This window comes from Oreochromis aureus, linkage group 17, assembly GCF_013358895.1.
Source record: "Oreochromis aureus strain Israel breed Guangdong linkage group 17, ZZ_aureus, whole genome shotgun sequence".
Taxonomy (NCBI): Eukaryota; Metazoa; Chordata; class Actinopteri; order Cichliformes; family Cichlidae; genus Oreochromis; species Oreochromis aureus.
This window is the reverse complement of record NC_052958.1, coordinates 19,009,895-19,023,196: the sequence shown is the minus strand read 5'-3', so window position 1 is coordinate 19,023,196 and position 13,302 is coordinate 19,009,895. Positions and strand designations below refer to the sequence as shown.

The following is a 13,302-nucleotide window of genomic DNA, read 5'->3' as shown; positions in this document are numbered from 1 at the left end:
CTAAGGCAAGGCACTTTTTGGGCCACTCTCTGGTCTTTTCTAAAGAAAAAAGGGCAAGCCCAAATGAAATCCTAAGACCGGGATTATTCTCCCCCCAGATGTGCACACCGACAGCTGTGGATGCCACACAGACACACACAGTAGCTGTTATTACACAGTTTTATAGCTTGCTTTGAGTGTGAAGCAATCATGCAGTAATTGGTCTGCATGAAAAAGTCTGCAGAAGCTGAAATTAAAAGCCTTTGATAAAACTATGGTTTCCCTACATGTGTCTGCTCCCAGAGTTTGTGTTTTGTCCAGTTATTCGTTAATCATAGTCTCAGTATACTCTTTTAGTCTCTCTTCTCCTCACTGGTTGTGGTAGATAGCTGCCTGTTCCAGTTTCTGTTTCTTCTGGAAGGGATTTCTTTGTTCCCACCTCCGCCAAGAGCTGTTCATATCAGAGCATCTGATACTCGGCATTCTCACTAATATTATGGTGTCTTCACCTTATTGTGTCTTGGGTTGAGTGTTCTGAAACGGAGCTACGATTACAAGACTGAACTGCACTGCGTGAACCAAATCTATCCTCAGTTGATTTACAGTTAATTAACTCAGTTCTTAGCAAGCAACACTTTTAAATGACTCTTTCTCTTACATGAGCGGGAAACACTGGTGGCCCTACCCCCCAGCCTCCAAATTTGTACCTGTGATATAAAGTTGAAAATCCTACGTGATTTTCTTCTCGAGTTGTTGTGTTGACAACAATTTCTGAAAACCTGACCTCTGAAATTGAACTTGAGGTCGAGGTCATCGATATTGGAACTTGCCTGACATTTTTAGGAGCTGCACCTATGGTATAAGTGTGAAAATCCAAAGTCGCCTCGTTCTTGAGTAACTGCGTCCACGCTGCCCCGTTGGTTGCCCCTCTGCCGTTCTCCGTCCAATATTTTTAGGTCTTTTACTTACAGTACAGATTGCTGCTGTGAACAGAGCCTTGTGTTCACACCTACACCATGAGAATAAAAAAAATCAGCCTTAAACAGAACCTCCCATTCTTGACGATGTTGAAAGTATAACACCGGGGCGTCTTCATATACGCGCTAAGTCTCCACCCTCAGCATATGAACAGGATTGTTTATGGTTTAAACAGGTTTTCACCGTGTTTCACAAAGATCATACAAAACACTGAAGATGAAAAGACAGCACTTACATATTCGAGATGTGTGGCTGCGCAGTGCCTGCATTATTTACACATCTTGCCTGGTGACTGACGAGGAATCCAAAAGAATGCAGTCTTGATGCCACTGCCTTTTACTGCAGTTGTTAACAGTTCCCCGTCTCCCACTTTACCCCTCCTGTGGCGCTGTTAGCACCTACAGCAGCACAGTCTGCAGTCCTCTGTCTAAATCGAGCCTTGCTCTAAAGCGACTGTGAGAAATCCTTCTTAAGACTCTAATGCAGTTAATGACTTTCAGTACATATAAGAATGCACCTATTCAACTTCTTACCTCACAGGATGATTTAAAGTATCTACTTAATACCAATCCTTTAGAAATACTCAGTTGGAGGCATATATATCAGGTAGGAATGACCTGAAAACTGTACCACAGAACATTGATTGTTTCAATTAAAAACATTATACAAATTCTTTTGTGATTCAAATTTTTTTCCCTTAAGGCCTAGAGAATCCCACAGTTTCAAAATGACACTAGCTGCATTATATCCATCATCAGAGCCGACGGAGGTTTACATTATCCTCATATGCACTAATGCCAAGCAGGTTAGCTGAGCATGGAGGTGGCAGGAGTGGTCCTGTTCCATTTGCAGACATTAGCACAGAGAGATTAATTTGTCCCCTTCCATTAGGCGGGAAAGCGGCCGTCATGGCTGTTCAATTATCCCTTAACAAAAAGAGAAATAGACAAACACAGCAGCCTTTTTAAATAATAAGCACCATGCAAGTGCATGCGTTGCATCATATGGATGCATATGTGTGTGGGGGTATTGTTTGCATCTAGAAGCTGGAAGGAGTGCAAAGGGTCAGGTGTGTTTTCCACAGCGGCTGACGGCTAATTACCGGCAAAGTCTGCAATTTCTACGCCTAATATTCAGCTATTCAGCGCTGAAACAGAGCAAAAGAGACGACATGAGAGGGGAAAAAAAAGAGGGATAAAGAGAGGAAGACAGATAAAGGTTGTTGTTTTGTTTAGACTTGCTGTCTTCCTGCCGCTCTCTCCTCCTTTGTGAAGATTTCGACTTCATTAGAATTATAATGAACATCAGCGAGGCTTGCTGAAATATTTTTGGCTCCTTGAAAATAAATGAATACACAAGCAAATCAATTCAAATCTGCCCATTATGCCTGTTTTCTGGGTCGTATAAAACATGCATAATGGGCCACAGTATAAGTCGCGCAGCGCTGTATGTTGCGGGAGGCCGTGATAATAAGCTAACATTAGAGGATCATTTGTCATCATTTCCCAGAATCGTTACATATTCCAGAATCAATTTCATCTGCGCAGTGACACTGACGAGCTCATGACGGCGTATTGACGGACTAAGACGCACATCGGGACGTTACGGTGGCAGAGCTAACCGTACGGCAGAGTCATGTGGAATACTGGTATGTTTTTTGTGTTTGTGTGTGTTTGTGTGTGTGTGTGTGTGTGTGTGTGTGTGTGCTTGTGTGTTTCGCTGTCGTGCTCCGCCGGTGTGATGATGTTGCTGTGTAGTGAGACTCGCTAATTGGCTCACCTGTCTCTCAGCCATCTGGAGCCTCTCAAAAAAGAGGGAAAAAAAAGTCACACTGAGTTCCCCCAACATCTCACACACACACACACACACACACACACACACACACACACACACACACACTGAAAGGCATGCATATGTGCCTTAGCACAGAAAAAGACAAATGTGGGAACGCGCAAACAAGCGAATGAAAATGGAAAAGGAAAGTAAAAGCAAATCTAAAGATATTTTTCCCCCAGATCGCAATCTTGTAACTGAATCATTACTGCGCTTGAAGAACTAATTTCAGAAAGATCAACACCACCACCACCAACAAAAACAGTTTCTTTATAACGTGCTACAGTAATCATTCAAAACAAAATTAATGTGATAATGATTAATTATGGCAACAGCATTGTTTGCACTGGGTAGAAGTTGCTAATAAAAGAGCGCACTTACAATCAGGACTCGATTGAAATGGATGTACAATCATAACAGCCGTATATTCTTATTGTTTTAGGAAATCACTGCAATGCAAAGAAGACACGCCCACCAGTTCAGCTTCTCCCCGTCTCAGCGAGGGAGCGTCAGCGGGAAGAAGGAACTCCACTCCAGTATCCCAGAAAACCCCGGGGCACAACGCTCTGACTGCATGTGTGTGTGTGTGAGTGTGTGTGAGTGTGTTCAGACAAATCTGCTTTAATACCTAGTCGTGTTCTGGATTGATTAAGAAGCTGCGATAACACCGAAAAATACATTTTCCGATCAACTATTCAATATGATCCAACTTTTTCAGGGGATAAACTAGTAAATAATAAAATAATGATAATAAAAAGACAAATTTAGTTCCCATGAAACAAAACAAATGCACCAAAAATACAATATTAAAACAAAAATACCAAATGTTAAAAAAGTAAATAAGTAAAGGCATCCGAATATCATTCAGGAATAGCAAATCTGTATGTTCAACACTATACGCTATTCGATGCTCGATTAAACAAAAATAACAAAAAGGAAGAATAAAAACTTGTAATTATATGTTAAAATATAGAAACAGTTACAATGATACTTAAAATATTGAATAGATACATAGTAACTGTGGTGGTAACCAAAATTATCTAGAGAACGCAACAAAGTAACAAATTAAAAACACTATAATAATGTTTTTAAAAACTATATTACTGAGTAAATAACAAAAATTAAGTTAACAAAAACTGATAAAATGAGCTGAGATTCCCTGATAAATAGGATTGTCATTACTTTAATAGAAAAAACAAAGTAATGAAGTGTGTGTGTGTGTGTGTGTGTGTGTGTGTGTGTGTGTGTGTGTGAGTTTTATTCTCTCAGTGCTCTGTGTGTTCCAGGTCAATGGTCTAAATCACACATACAGAAGTCAGTCCCTCCTGGACCACTGTATGTTCACCTGCCACCCAGGCTGTGTGTGTGTGTGTGTGTGTGTGTGTGTGTGTGTGTTTCATCCACAAATTGAACCCCTGTGTCACTCAAAAAAGAAAAAAACTCTCTTGAGAGAGCAGAGAGACAGATTGTGGGGAAGCGAAGGAAGAAAAGATATCTAAGAGTCCGTCCAGCTCTCTGCACACAGACCCTCCTCTCCTCTCTCTCTCCTTCCCTCCCCGTCATTAGCAATTCTTCATAATTCATGTGTTTGGATGAAAAATGGATGAACAGTGAGCGTGACACCGGCATAGCCCTCGACAATTAAAAACCCAATGAGAATTATAATCCTGGTTTTCCTGCTGCAACAATTTCAGTCTTTTTTTCTCCTTTGGCCACTTGTAACCACCTGATTAGCATCCACTCTTTGGTCACATGATGGCACCTAAGCTAAGCTGAAAGCCACAAAAAGGCGTAGCAGAAGGACCCAGCGCTGATATTTGGTCGCACATTCTGATCACGCCGAGAAGAAAAGAAGTTTTTGAAAGATGACAGAAATAACAGAGGTGAGATAAAGCCGGATCCTGTCCTTTCCAACACGCCACGCCGTTACTCGACGAGAGAGAGAGGCCTGTTTGTTGTGTTATTAAAAATCGGAGTCATTGCCCTTATTGACGAAATGCAAAAGTTCTGGCACAAAAAGTGGGGTTAAAAAAAATGAAATGACCGGGAGCGCTTTCAGGAATCTGCCACGCTGCAGCTCCTGCTGGACGTTTTCTCACTGGGGGACAAATTAAAGCTCAGGAAGGAGCCTTTAACACCGACAACTGTCACTGCAGAGGAGAGCGAATACTCCAGCCCGTGTCTTCTGACTGCCAGTTCCTGTCTCATAAATATTCAGATGTGGGAATACTTGGGGAGGCGGGGCCAGGAGCGGCGCATCAGGCAGTCTCCGTAGCGAGTGGTGGGGGGAGACCGCTGTTGTCATGTGGCAACCGGGGAGGCAATAACGGACGCAGCGTACCGGGACGCCACATTGTGTGAATCCCTGTAATTACAGTCTCTGCTGTCTGTGTGGGTCTGGCTCTGTAAACAGGAAGTGTGAGTGCATTTGTGCGTGTCACGCGCACCTGCAGCCCTCATGCCAAAGAGGAACTTGAGGCCTTCGGAGAGCTGTTGTATCTGTTCCACTCGTGAGCTTATGCTATTCATACACTAATCAGCACTTGTTTACCACAATTGGTGCGTTTTTTTGACGTGCGTGAGCCCGCTGCTGGCACGCACGTGTGTGTGTATATGTTTGTGTGTGTGTAAGTGTGTGTGTGTGTGCGCGCAGCGTTCCTCGCCATCTCAGGAGGTCATGTCAGAGCCAATAGTGGGTTTGCGGCTCATAATGACCGATGCTGAAAGGCATCCGTGGAGCCATGCCTGCTAATTATCAGCTGTGTGCCTTCAAAGAACATTATCAGGACAAAGACCTGCAATTATACACACTCATGCACACAATCCCTCCACACCCTTTATCACCCCCGTTTCCGGCATCAGCTCTTCCTCCTCCCGAACTGTCTTGTCTTGATTGCAGTTCTCCTCTTTCTTTTTTTTAAACTCTTCTCCACACCTCTCTCTCATTTACTCCCTACGACTCCCATGATCCTCTTTTTCTCTGTCCCTGCTTCATCCTTCCAGCCTGTTTTCATTTCCTGTAGTCCCTTTATCTATCCCTATCCTCCCAATTCCAATCCTATCCTCTCTTTCAGCTCCCTTGTTGCCACTTTTCCTATCGGTTTCTCCCCAACCCCTCTCACTCCTCCTCCGCCTCCTCTTCGTCTTCCATCCTTGCCCCAGCTCCTCTTCTTCTTCCTCCTGGCCCAAAACAGGCACTTAAATAACGAGCCGGGTGTCAGTCAAACCGCCAGAGAGCTTCATTAGAGGAGGAGAGCACACAGGATCAAATTATACGCCCAGTTCTCTTTTGTGTGATTGTGCATGTGTGTGTGTTTGTGTGCGTTTGCAGGGGATTGTGGGGGGTTGGCGGCAGCGATGGTGGTGGTGGTGGTAAAGGCACAGAGGAAGTAAACACACGTTCCGGAATGACGCAGCTGTGTGGCGGATTAGTGCCTAAGACAATACACACTGGTGTGTGTGTGTGTGTGTGAGAGCTCATGCGACAGTCACAGCCTCGCTTATTTTCTCCAATCAGAGAGAAAAACAAAAGCAAACTATTTTGCCTAATTATTCACAGCCACAGCCGCCGTCGCTCGCTCTTCCTCCCGTGTTTTGCCTCTTTTCCGCCGGTGTCGCGTTCCGAGCCGGATCTTGTTTTTTTGATCTCAGCTGATTCACCTGCCGTGTTCGCCTGTCAGGAGCAGCTTTAGACTGATACTATTTAGAGACTGTAGTATTGAAAAATCAGCAGATGTAGAACTCATCATCGTGTCACAACATGCTATCCTTTTTTTTGCCGCACTTCCAAAAGTACAAAACATTTATTTAGAGGTTAGCCTGGTTTACAAAAAACATTTATACATTTATATATATATATATATAAAAATAAAAGTAATATTAAAATTATAGAGCCACTGGGTTACTTAAAGGACCACATCAGTGGTCTGACACGATTCAGTCCATTAAAATCGCATATTCTTTATATTACTGCTGAGTATTTTCCAAATATACTGCGAGTTTTTAAATGGATTTCTGACTTTCCAGGGAGCCATTAGATTCAGTTCATTTCACTACAGAGTAAAAAAAATCAGCTCACAGAGACTTAAAACTCACTAAGGATAGGTAATCCATCACAGCGAACATTTCATCACCTTCTATCTTTGTTGTTTTCTGCTTTATTATAAAGAGAAATAACTGCCTGTTTTTTAAAAAAGAGAGAGAAATCACATTTTCATCTCTACACAACATTTATCCTTCTTTATTGTTTGCCTGCTAAAATGTATTTTTGCCTTCTCGGCTCATGAATGCAGTGGATTGTGATTCTGGAGTACCCTTCAATGCAGCGGTGACCGCACTTACAGCAGCACCTGCTGACGCATTATGGATCCTATAAATGTTTATGAGATGTGCTATTATTAGGGTCTTTGTTGGACAACCAGTCATTAACACCTGTAGTTCATAAATGTAATATTTACTGCAACAGTAAGCATTATCTCTGATTATAACTCAGATCATAAAGCATTACAGGTGCATTAGAAATCTTTATGAGCTTAAAGTGATTCAAACGGATAAAAACTTGCACCGGCTCGTCCACCCCCACCCCCCGACCTCCCTCCATCTTGTAAGAAATGGGAGGGCGCTGATGGTTTTCGGGGCAAGATATTCATTCTTTTCCTGTTAACTAGGCCTCAGATGAGAAATAGGTAATGCTATTTTAAGATTGGCCCTTATTTAAACCTTCTTCTGCCCTCCCTCTCCCCTCTCTTGATCTGTCGTTCTGTCGCCGAAGGGTTTAGTTTAATGACCCTCTTTGGCCATAGATCTGAGGCACGTCACATCTCTGCCTTTTAATTTCCCCTTTCTCTCTTTTCCTTTACTTCTCTGTCTCTCTCTCTCAACCCACGACCTCATCTCATCTACCTTCTGTCCTTCTGCGGCGCCCCCCTTCCCCCCTTTTCACAACACCACTCCAGTGTTGACGCAGCCAGTGCTTGGCCTTAAGCCTGGAGATGGCATGCTTCATTGCAGATGAGGCCAAAGGAAGGCGAAGGTGTGAGGGGAAAAAGGAAAAGGATGACGAAAGATGTATTACAGTACCTTTGTATCGGTCCAGAGAGGTCACTGGCGTCCTGCCTGCAAGACAAAGAGGAAAGATTGTTGAACGGCTGTAAAGAAAATAAAAATTATTTACCTAAAGATCTGTAAAAGACAAATCGAATATAATTTGTGTTCAAACAGAGATGCTGACAAATGTAAGCGTCTTATTCCCTCAAACTAAAAGGCTGTTTTCTCTCATTTTAAGTTGCCAGCATGATAAGAAATTTCTACCAAGATATTTAACAGCAGGCACTGAGCGTTTAATTCAGGGCACCCTTCAGTCAGTATTTCTCTCGGCAGCTGCTCACTGGACTCCAGGGCTGCCCAGAATTTCTAGGCACAACCGGCAGATTTCCGGGGTTCGTATCTCTGCTATTTGCCGATGAGGTCCTGTTGGCTTCATCAAGCGGTGACCTCCAACTATCACAGAGGCCCACTGCAGTCAAGCATAAAGGGGCTGGTAGGAGAATTAGCGCCTTAAATTCTGAGGCCACGGTTCTCAACCGGGGGGAAAAAAGAACTGATTGCCCTCAAAAGTGGGAGAGTAGAGCAGGAGTTGCAAAGCGTGAAGGTGAGGCTTTTGATTTTCTGACTGAGCTAAATTCCCTTCATCGCCTATGGGGACGAACTGTGTGCAGTCGCCAAAAGAACACGATTCCAGGTACAAGTGGGAAAAAATGAACTTTGTTCTGGGCTTTCTGGGCATGGTTCGTTAGCAAACGTTCACAAGAGGACCCGGAGACTGGCGGGTGGGCGGAGAAACAAGGAAGTTTAATAAAGACTTAGAGTTCAACAAAGGGTGCTACACAGTGTAACAGGTGAACCTGACAGGTGAGTTAACTTACGCTGATGAAGGCAGAAAAACAGAACAAGAATGGGGAAATGAAACACACAAAAGCACAATCAAATAAAAGAAGAAACAAATCAGGCAAAAACAGTCAGGTAAAGAGCGGGGGACTACAGAAGGCAGGGAAACTGAAAACTACCACTGTGGAGGTTTGGAGTTATGACTGGGATGGCTGATGAGCTTCTCCACAGCAGGTGACTCGACGTTTAGGGAAACACCTGAGCAGACCCAGGACACACTACAAAGAATTTCCCTCCAGTGATTGCTTGAGAGAGGGAAATACAAGCAGTTTTGATTTAACTGCAGAGAACTAATAGCAGATAAACAGTACAAAAATGTATACATTGATGCAGGATAGAACCTTAATAGAGCTACATATAAACATCATATCAGTGCACATCTCCAGTATGCTTTACGGCTCCAACCCGTTTCCAGTCATGAAACAATTTCCCACTATAGAGTAACCCCCTCCCTATAACTTCAAAATAAAATTATCCAAAAAGCATTAAGATTTACTGTGAGAGACGTTTCTGTGTGCTCAAACAGTTCCTGTATCTCTTGCAGCACACAGCGGCATCCAGCAAAGGTTATCATCTCACTCGGGTTTTCCGTAAATGTTCCCAGGCTGCGGTTGCATCATTTGTAGGTGATTTCCTGTTAAATTCTACCTGTTTTCAAAGCAAATACATGCGACTGCAGCTTTAAGCTACTTTTTAACCCTGGAGCTAAAACAGTCCGTCACCAATGAAGGCAGCGTTTCTGGAAACCACTTAAGATACTGGCAAACAAAATCCACAAAGAAGCACACCCCCACTGAGCCATCTAAATAGTAAATTGGTCGAGTCTGTCCTTGGGAACAGCAGAGAAACTTGCTCGTTCCACTGGGTTTTCTCCATAATTCCCTGCTGCTTCCTCTTTTTCTTTCCTTCCCTTTTTGTTTTATCCCTTCCTTCAATTCTCTGTTCCTCTTCCACTGCATGTAAATAAATTGGTCCCCAGGCCCCACCACTAGACACTGTATGCATGTGTGTGTGTGTGCGAGCCAGCATTACACTCAGTGCAATACAGACACGCACAAGCAGACACAAGCAACCCCCCAGAGCTCAGACGCACCGAATTAGTCCGGGTTTTATGTCACAGAGGTAAATAAAATAATAATGAATTAACAATGCTATCATTAACAAACTTTGTGTGTGTGTGTGTGTGTGTGTGTGTGTGTGTGTGTGCGTGTGTGTGTGGAGGTGGGAGGTGAGAGCAAGTGTGTTATGATGAAATGCTGGGGAAAAAACTCCTCCTCAACACAGTGGCCAATCACCGCTATCACTACTCTTTGCATTTCAAAGACGCACTCTTGTCCGTTTCATCTCCACAGAACCACAAAACGCTCATCTGTTATCCTGCTACACACACACACACACACACACACACACACACACACACACACACACACACACACACACGATAGCCACCTCCGCTTCAGTCCATTTTCCCAGTGCCATGAATTATGAAAAAGGGTAAATGGAACATCAGATACACACAGCCCGCACTTACAAGTACACACACCGCATACACACAGATGCAAATAAGACACAACTAAACTACTGCGCACAAAACTCGACCAGGGCTCTCATATTTTGAAATCTACATACATATATAACCTCCAAACGTTTACACTCCATGGTTCTTATTACTTATTAACTCGCATATTACAGCTCGATGTTAAAACATGCTTTGCAACTTAGACATTACAGAAAAAGTCAGCCAGTTATAAAGACTCTAATTAAACTTAATTACAGTAAGTTCAATTAGAGTATGATGACACTAAAAGCACAGTCAAGCAACTAAGAGTTCCTCTCACTTAGTCCATATCCAGCTGGGAAGCAAAAGCCAAAACAGGATAAAGCAGACGGGTCTTGCATGCTTTAATTATAAGACTCGTGCTTAAACTTCATTGACACTCAGTATGTGTCTAGAAAAGTTTAAGAACCCTTTATCAGGGTTTCTGCATCGATAAGAGGTGGTCTAGCCTTTATTTGAGTCTCAGTTTTATAAGAACACAATCCAGATGGAATTAATAACACATAATAGTGGTACTTCTTACACCTATATTGAATTCATTGAGCAATTAATCACAGAGCCAGCTGGAAAACGCAAGTGAACTCAAATCTAGTAACTCCTCCATCCTCCTCCATCTGATGTTCTCTTTGGTTGCCTCTGAGACTTGAGCAATGATGAAGGACGACTTTTGGATCATTCCTCCAACAAAATTGCTTTTGTCCATCATTACGTCTGGGATGTCTGGACTGAACAGCCCACTTCAGGTCGTGTTAACATCAGGATTCAGATTCCTATATTCCACAACCTGAATTTTCTTCTTCCTTAACCACTGTGATGTTTGTGTACTTATGTTTTTTGGGTCTTCTAAGATTTCACTGTACAATAGAGCTGACTCACATAGAATTTTTATACCAACAGTGATATTTGGTGATTTTAAAATCCGATATTCCGATATATCGGCCACTAATTTTTTTTTTCAGATACGTGAAACATAAACAGATTTTTTGGACTTTTCTTCTACTTAGTTACTTAATCCCATTTACATTCTGAGACTTTGCTTGGATCAGCTAGTTAATCTGTAGTTTCCCAACGTGTCACCAACAGGAAAGTTGCAGAGTGCCCTCTGGTGGACAAACTATACAACGTCAAGACACCATCAATGCTCGTAAATGGCGATAAGCCAAACGCAGACACCCACAGATTGGCAAATAGCTAATATGTGGCTCAGTTGTTCAGTGGCTGCAAGGCATCCAGGATCTGAGACACCGAAGCAGCCCTAAACCATGATGCATCCTCGACCACGCTTCAAATCTGTGAAAAACATTGACATTGTTGCAGACTTCCACCTCCATGTATCCCTATTATGTTTCTTCTGAGATCCTATGTAAGTTATTATTAAGCCACTATTTCCAGTAACCAAGTTTTAAGAAAGCGGCTGAGTTTTTCAGTAATGTAACTTTGCATGCATTTACTTTAAGGGATTGGAGTGCTAGTTTCTGACTCCAAGTAGTCTTTAAAGATGTTACTTTACTTTCAAGTCTGGACTGTGTATGATTACTACAGCTTTTTGTTTGTTACTAGAGTTCTGTCATTTGGACTTAGTATTATATATATTCCCTCTGAAAGGGAAATGCACTCTCTTTTGAGACATTTCCTTGGAACAAATATCGTACACTGATTATGATTAAGTCCTTGGCAATTTCATCAGGACGTTAGAGAGAATTAAAACACAAAAAATCCACAGGTGTTAGAACTGATGGATATAGAAGCTTTATATTTCTGACTTCAGTGTTTAGTGTTTCAAGGTGTTTCTGAAAGTCCTTTTCTAGTGTACTGTATATTTTGCTGAGCACTCATTAGCCTGGTTTGTTTTTGCAATGATGCTCCAGGGTCGAATGCTAACTAAGTGTAGTCTCTGCTGAGACTGTGGAGACAAAAACTTTGAGGACAGTCTGTCAAACAGGAACAGTGTGACTTCAAGCTATCTACTGGCAACGTGAAGAAGTCGGGGACAGGAAACAACTTTCAGTGTACCTTGGCTGAATTTTTCACATCTGTTAATGTTGAAATTTCAGATTACTACTTGAAAGCTTTTCAAAATTCTTACTACAAGAGTGTTATTTCAGCATAAGTGGTCATTTTAGGCCTGGATAGTATTTTAACCTTTCATCGTTTTCCAGCACACTGACTGACTCACACCAGAATTTTATTAGCTGCCCCATTACAGAGCTATTGATAGAATAGCTCTCTAAAATCTCTCTGCAGAAAACAAACACAACAAGAAGCTTTAGCCTTGATTTTTTTGGAAACGCTTGTGCCCTTTGCTGGTCTACATAAGTCAACCTGACAAAATTTGGGTCAGAATTGATCACTGGGATGGAAACAGATGGGAAAACAGTGTCCAGGTGGAAAAAAGCCAGACTCATGCTTAATGACAGACAGCTTTTTGGCAATGTATGTGAACCCACGCACAAACTCCTGCAGACCTCACGCAGCTGCGGGCCTGGCAGAGACATAAAACAAAGCTGAAAACTTGAGGGGCTTCCTGGGCATCAGCGGACAAGACGACGCAAAGACAGAGCAGGTGGCAAGCCCTGGCACGTGCCATGGGATACTGGGAGACATTGTGATTACCAGAAGATGTGATGCACACATAGCACACACCGCTACACACTGCTTCTGCATTAGTGCTGTGTGAAGAGAGACAGTATGAGCCATTTAACAAACCTACTGAACAGCATCAAACATTCAGTATTTCTCAAACAGCCACACAGTAAAATAGAGCCTGATTCAGAAGTACTTGCACACTCATTTTGAATCCAAGGCAGCATCTTGAAATGCATTCAGTTGAAAGCCCCAAAAATATTTAATCCACAGTCATACAAATCTGAAAATGACCATTGTGAGGGCACCCATTGTGCTCCAATGTGAACTTTTTGAGATGTTGAGGGAAGGGTGGATCTGACTTAGAAGCTCTGGTAGTGACTTGCCAATCATAAATGTCTCTTTTTCACTAGTGGTGTCATTAC

At 42.6% G+C, this 13,302-nt stretch overlaps 1 protein-coding gene across 10 annotated transcripts in view; it reads right to left on the bottom strand.

Moving 5' to 3' along the window:
* Positions 1 to 13,302, bottom strand: part of celf2 (cugbp, Elav-like family member 2) — a 237,151-nt gene that overhangs the window by 181,141 nt on the left and 42,708 nt on the right. For all 10 annotated transcript variants that reach the window (XM_039600905.1, XM_039600908.1, XM_039600909.1 and 7 more), the window contains exon 2: positions 7,870 to 7,905. In XM_039600905.1, coding sequence (XP_039456839.1) covers positions 7,870 to 7,905 — 36 coding nt within the window. The remainder of the gene's footprint in view (positions 1 to 7,869; positions 7,906 to 13,302) is intronic.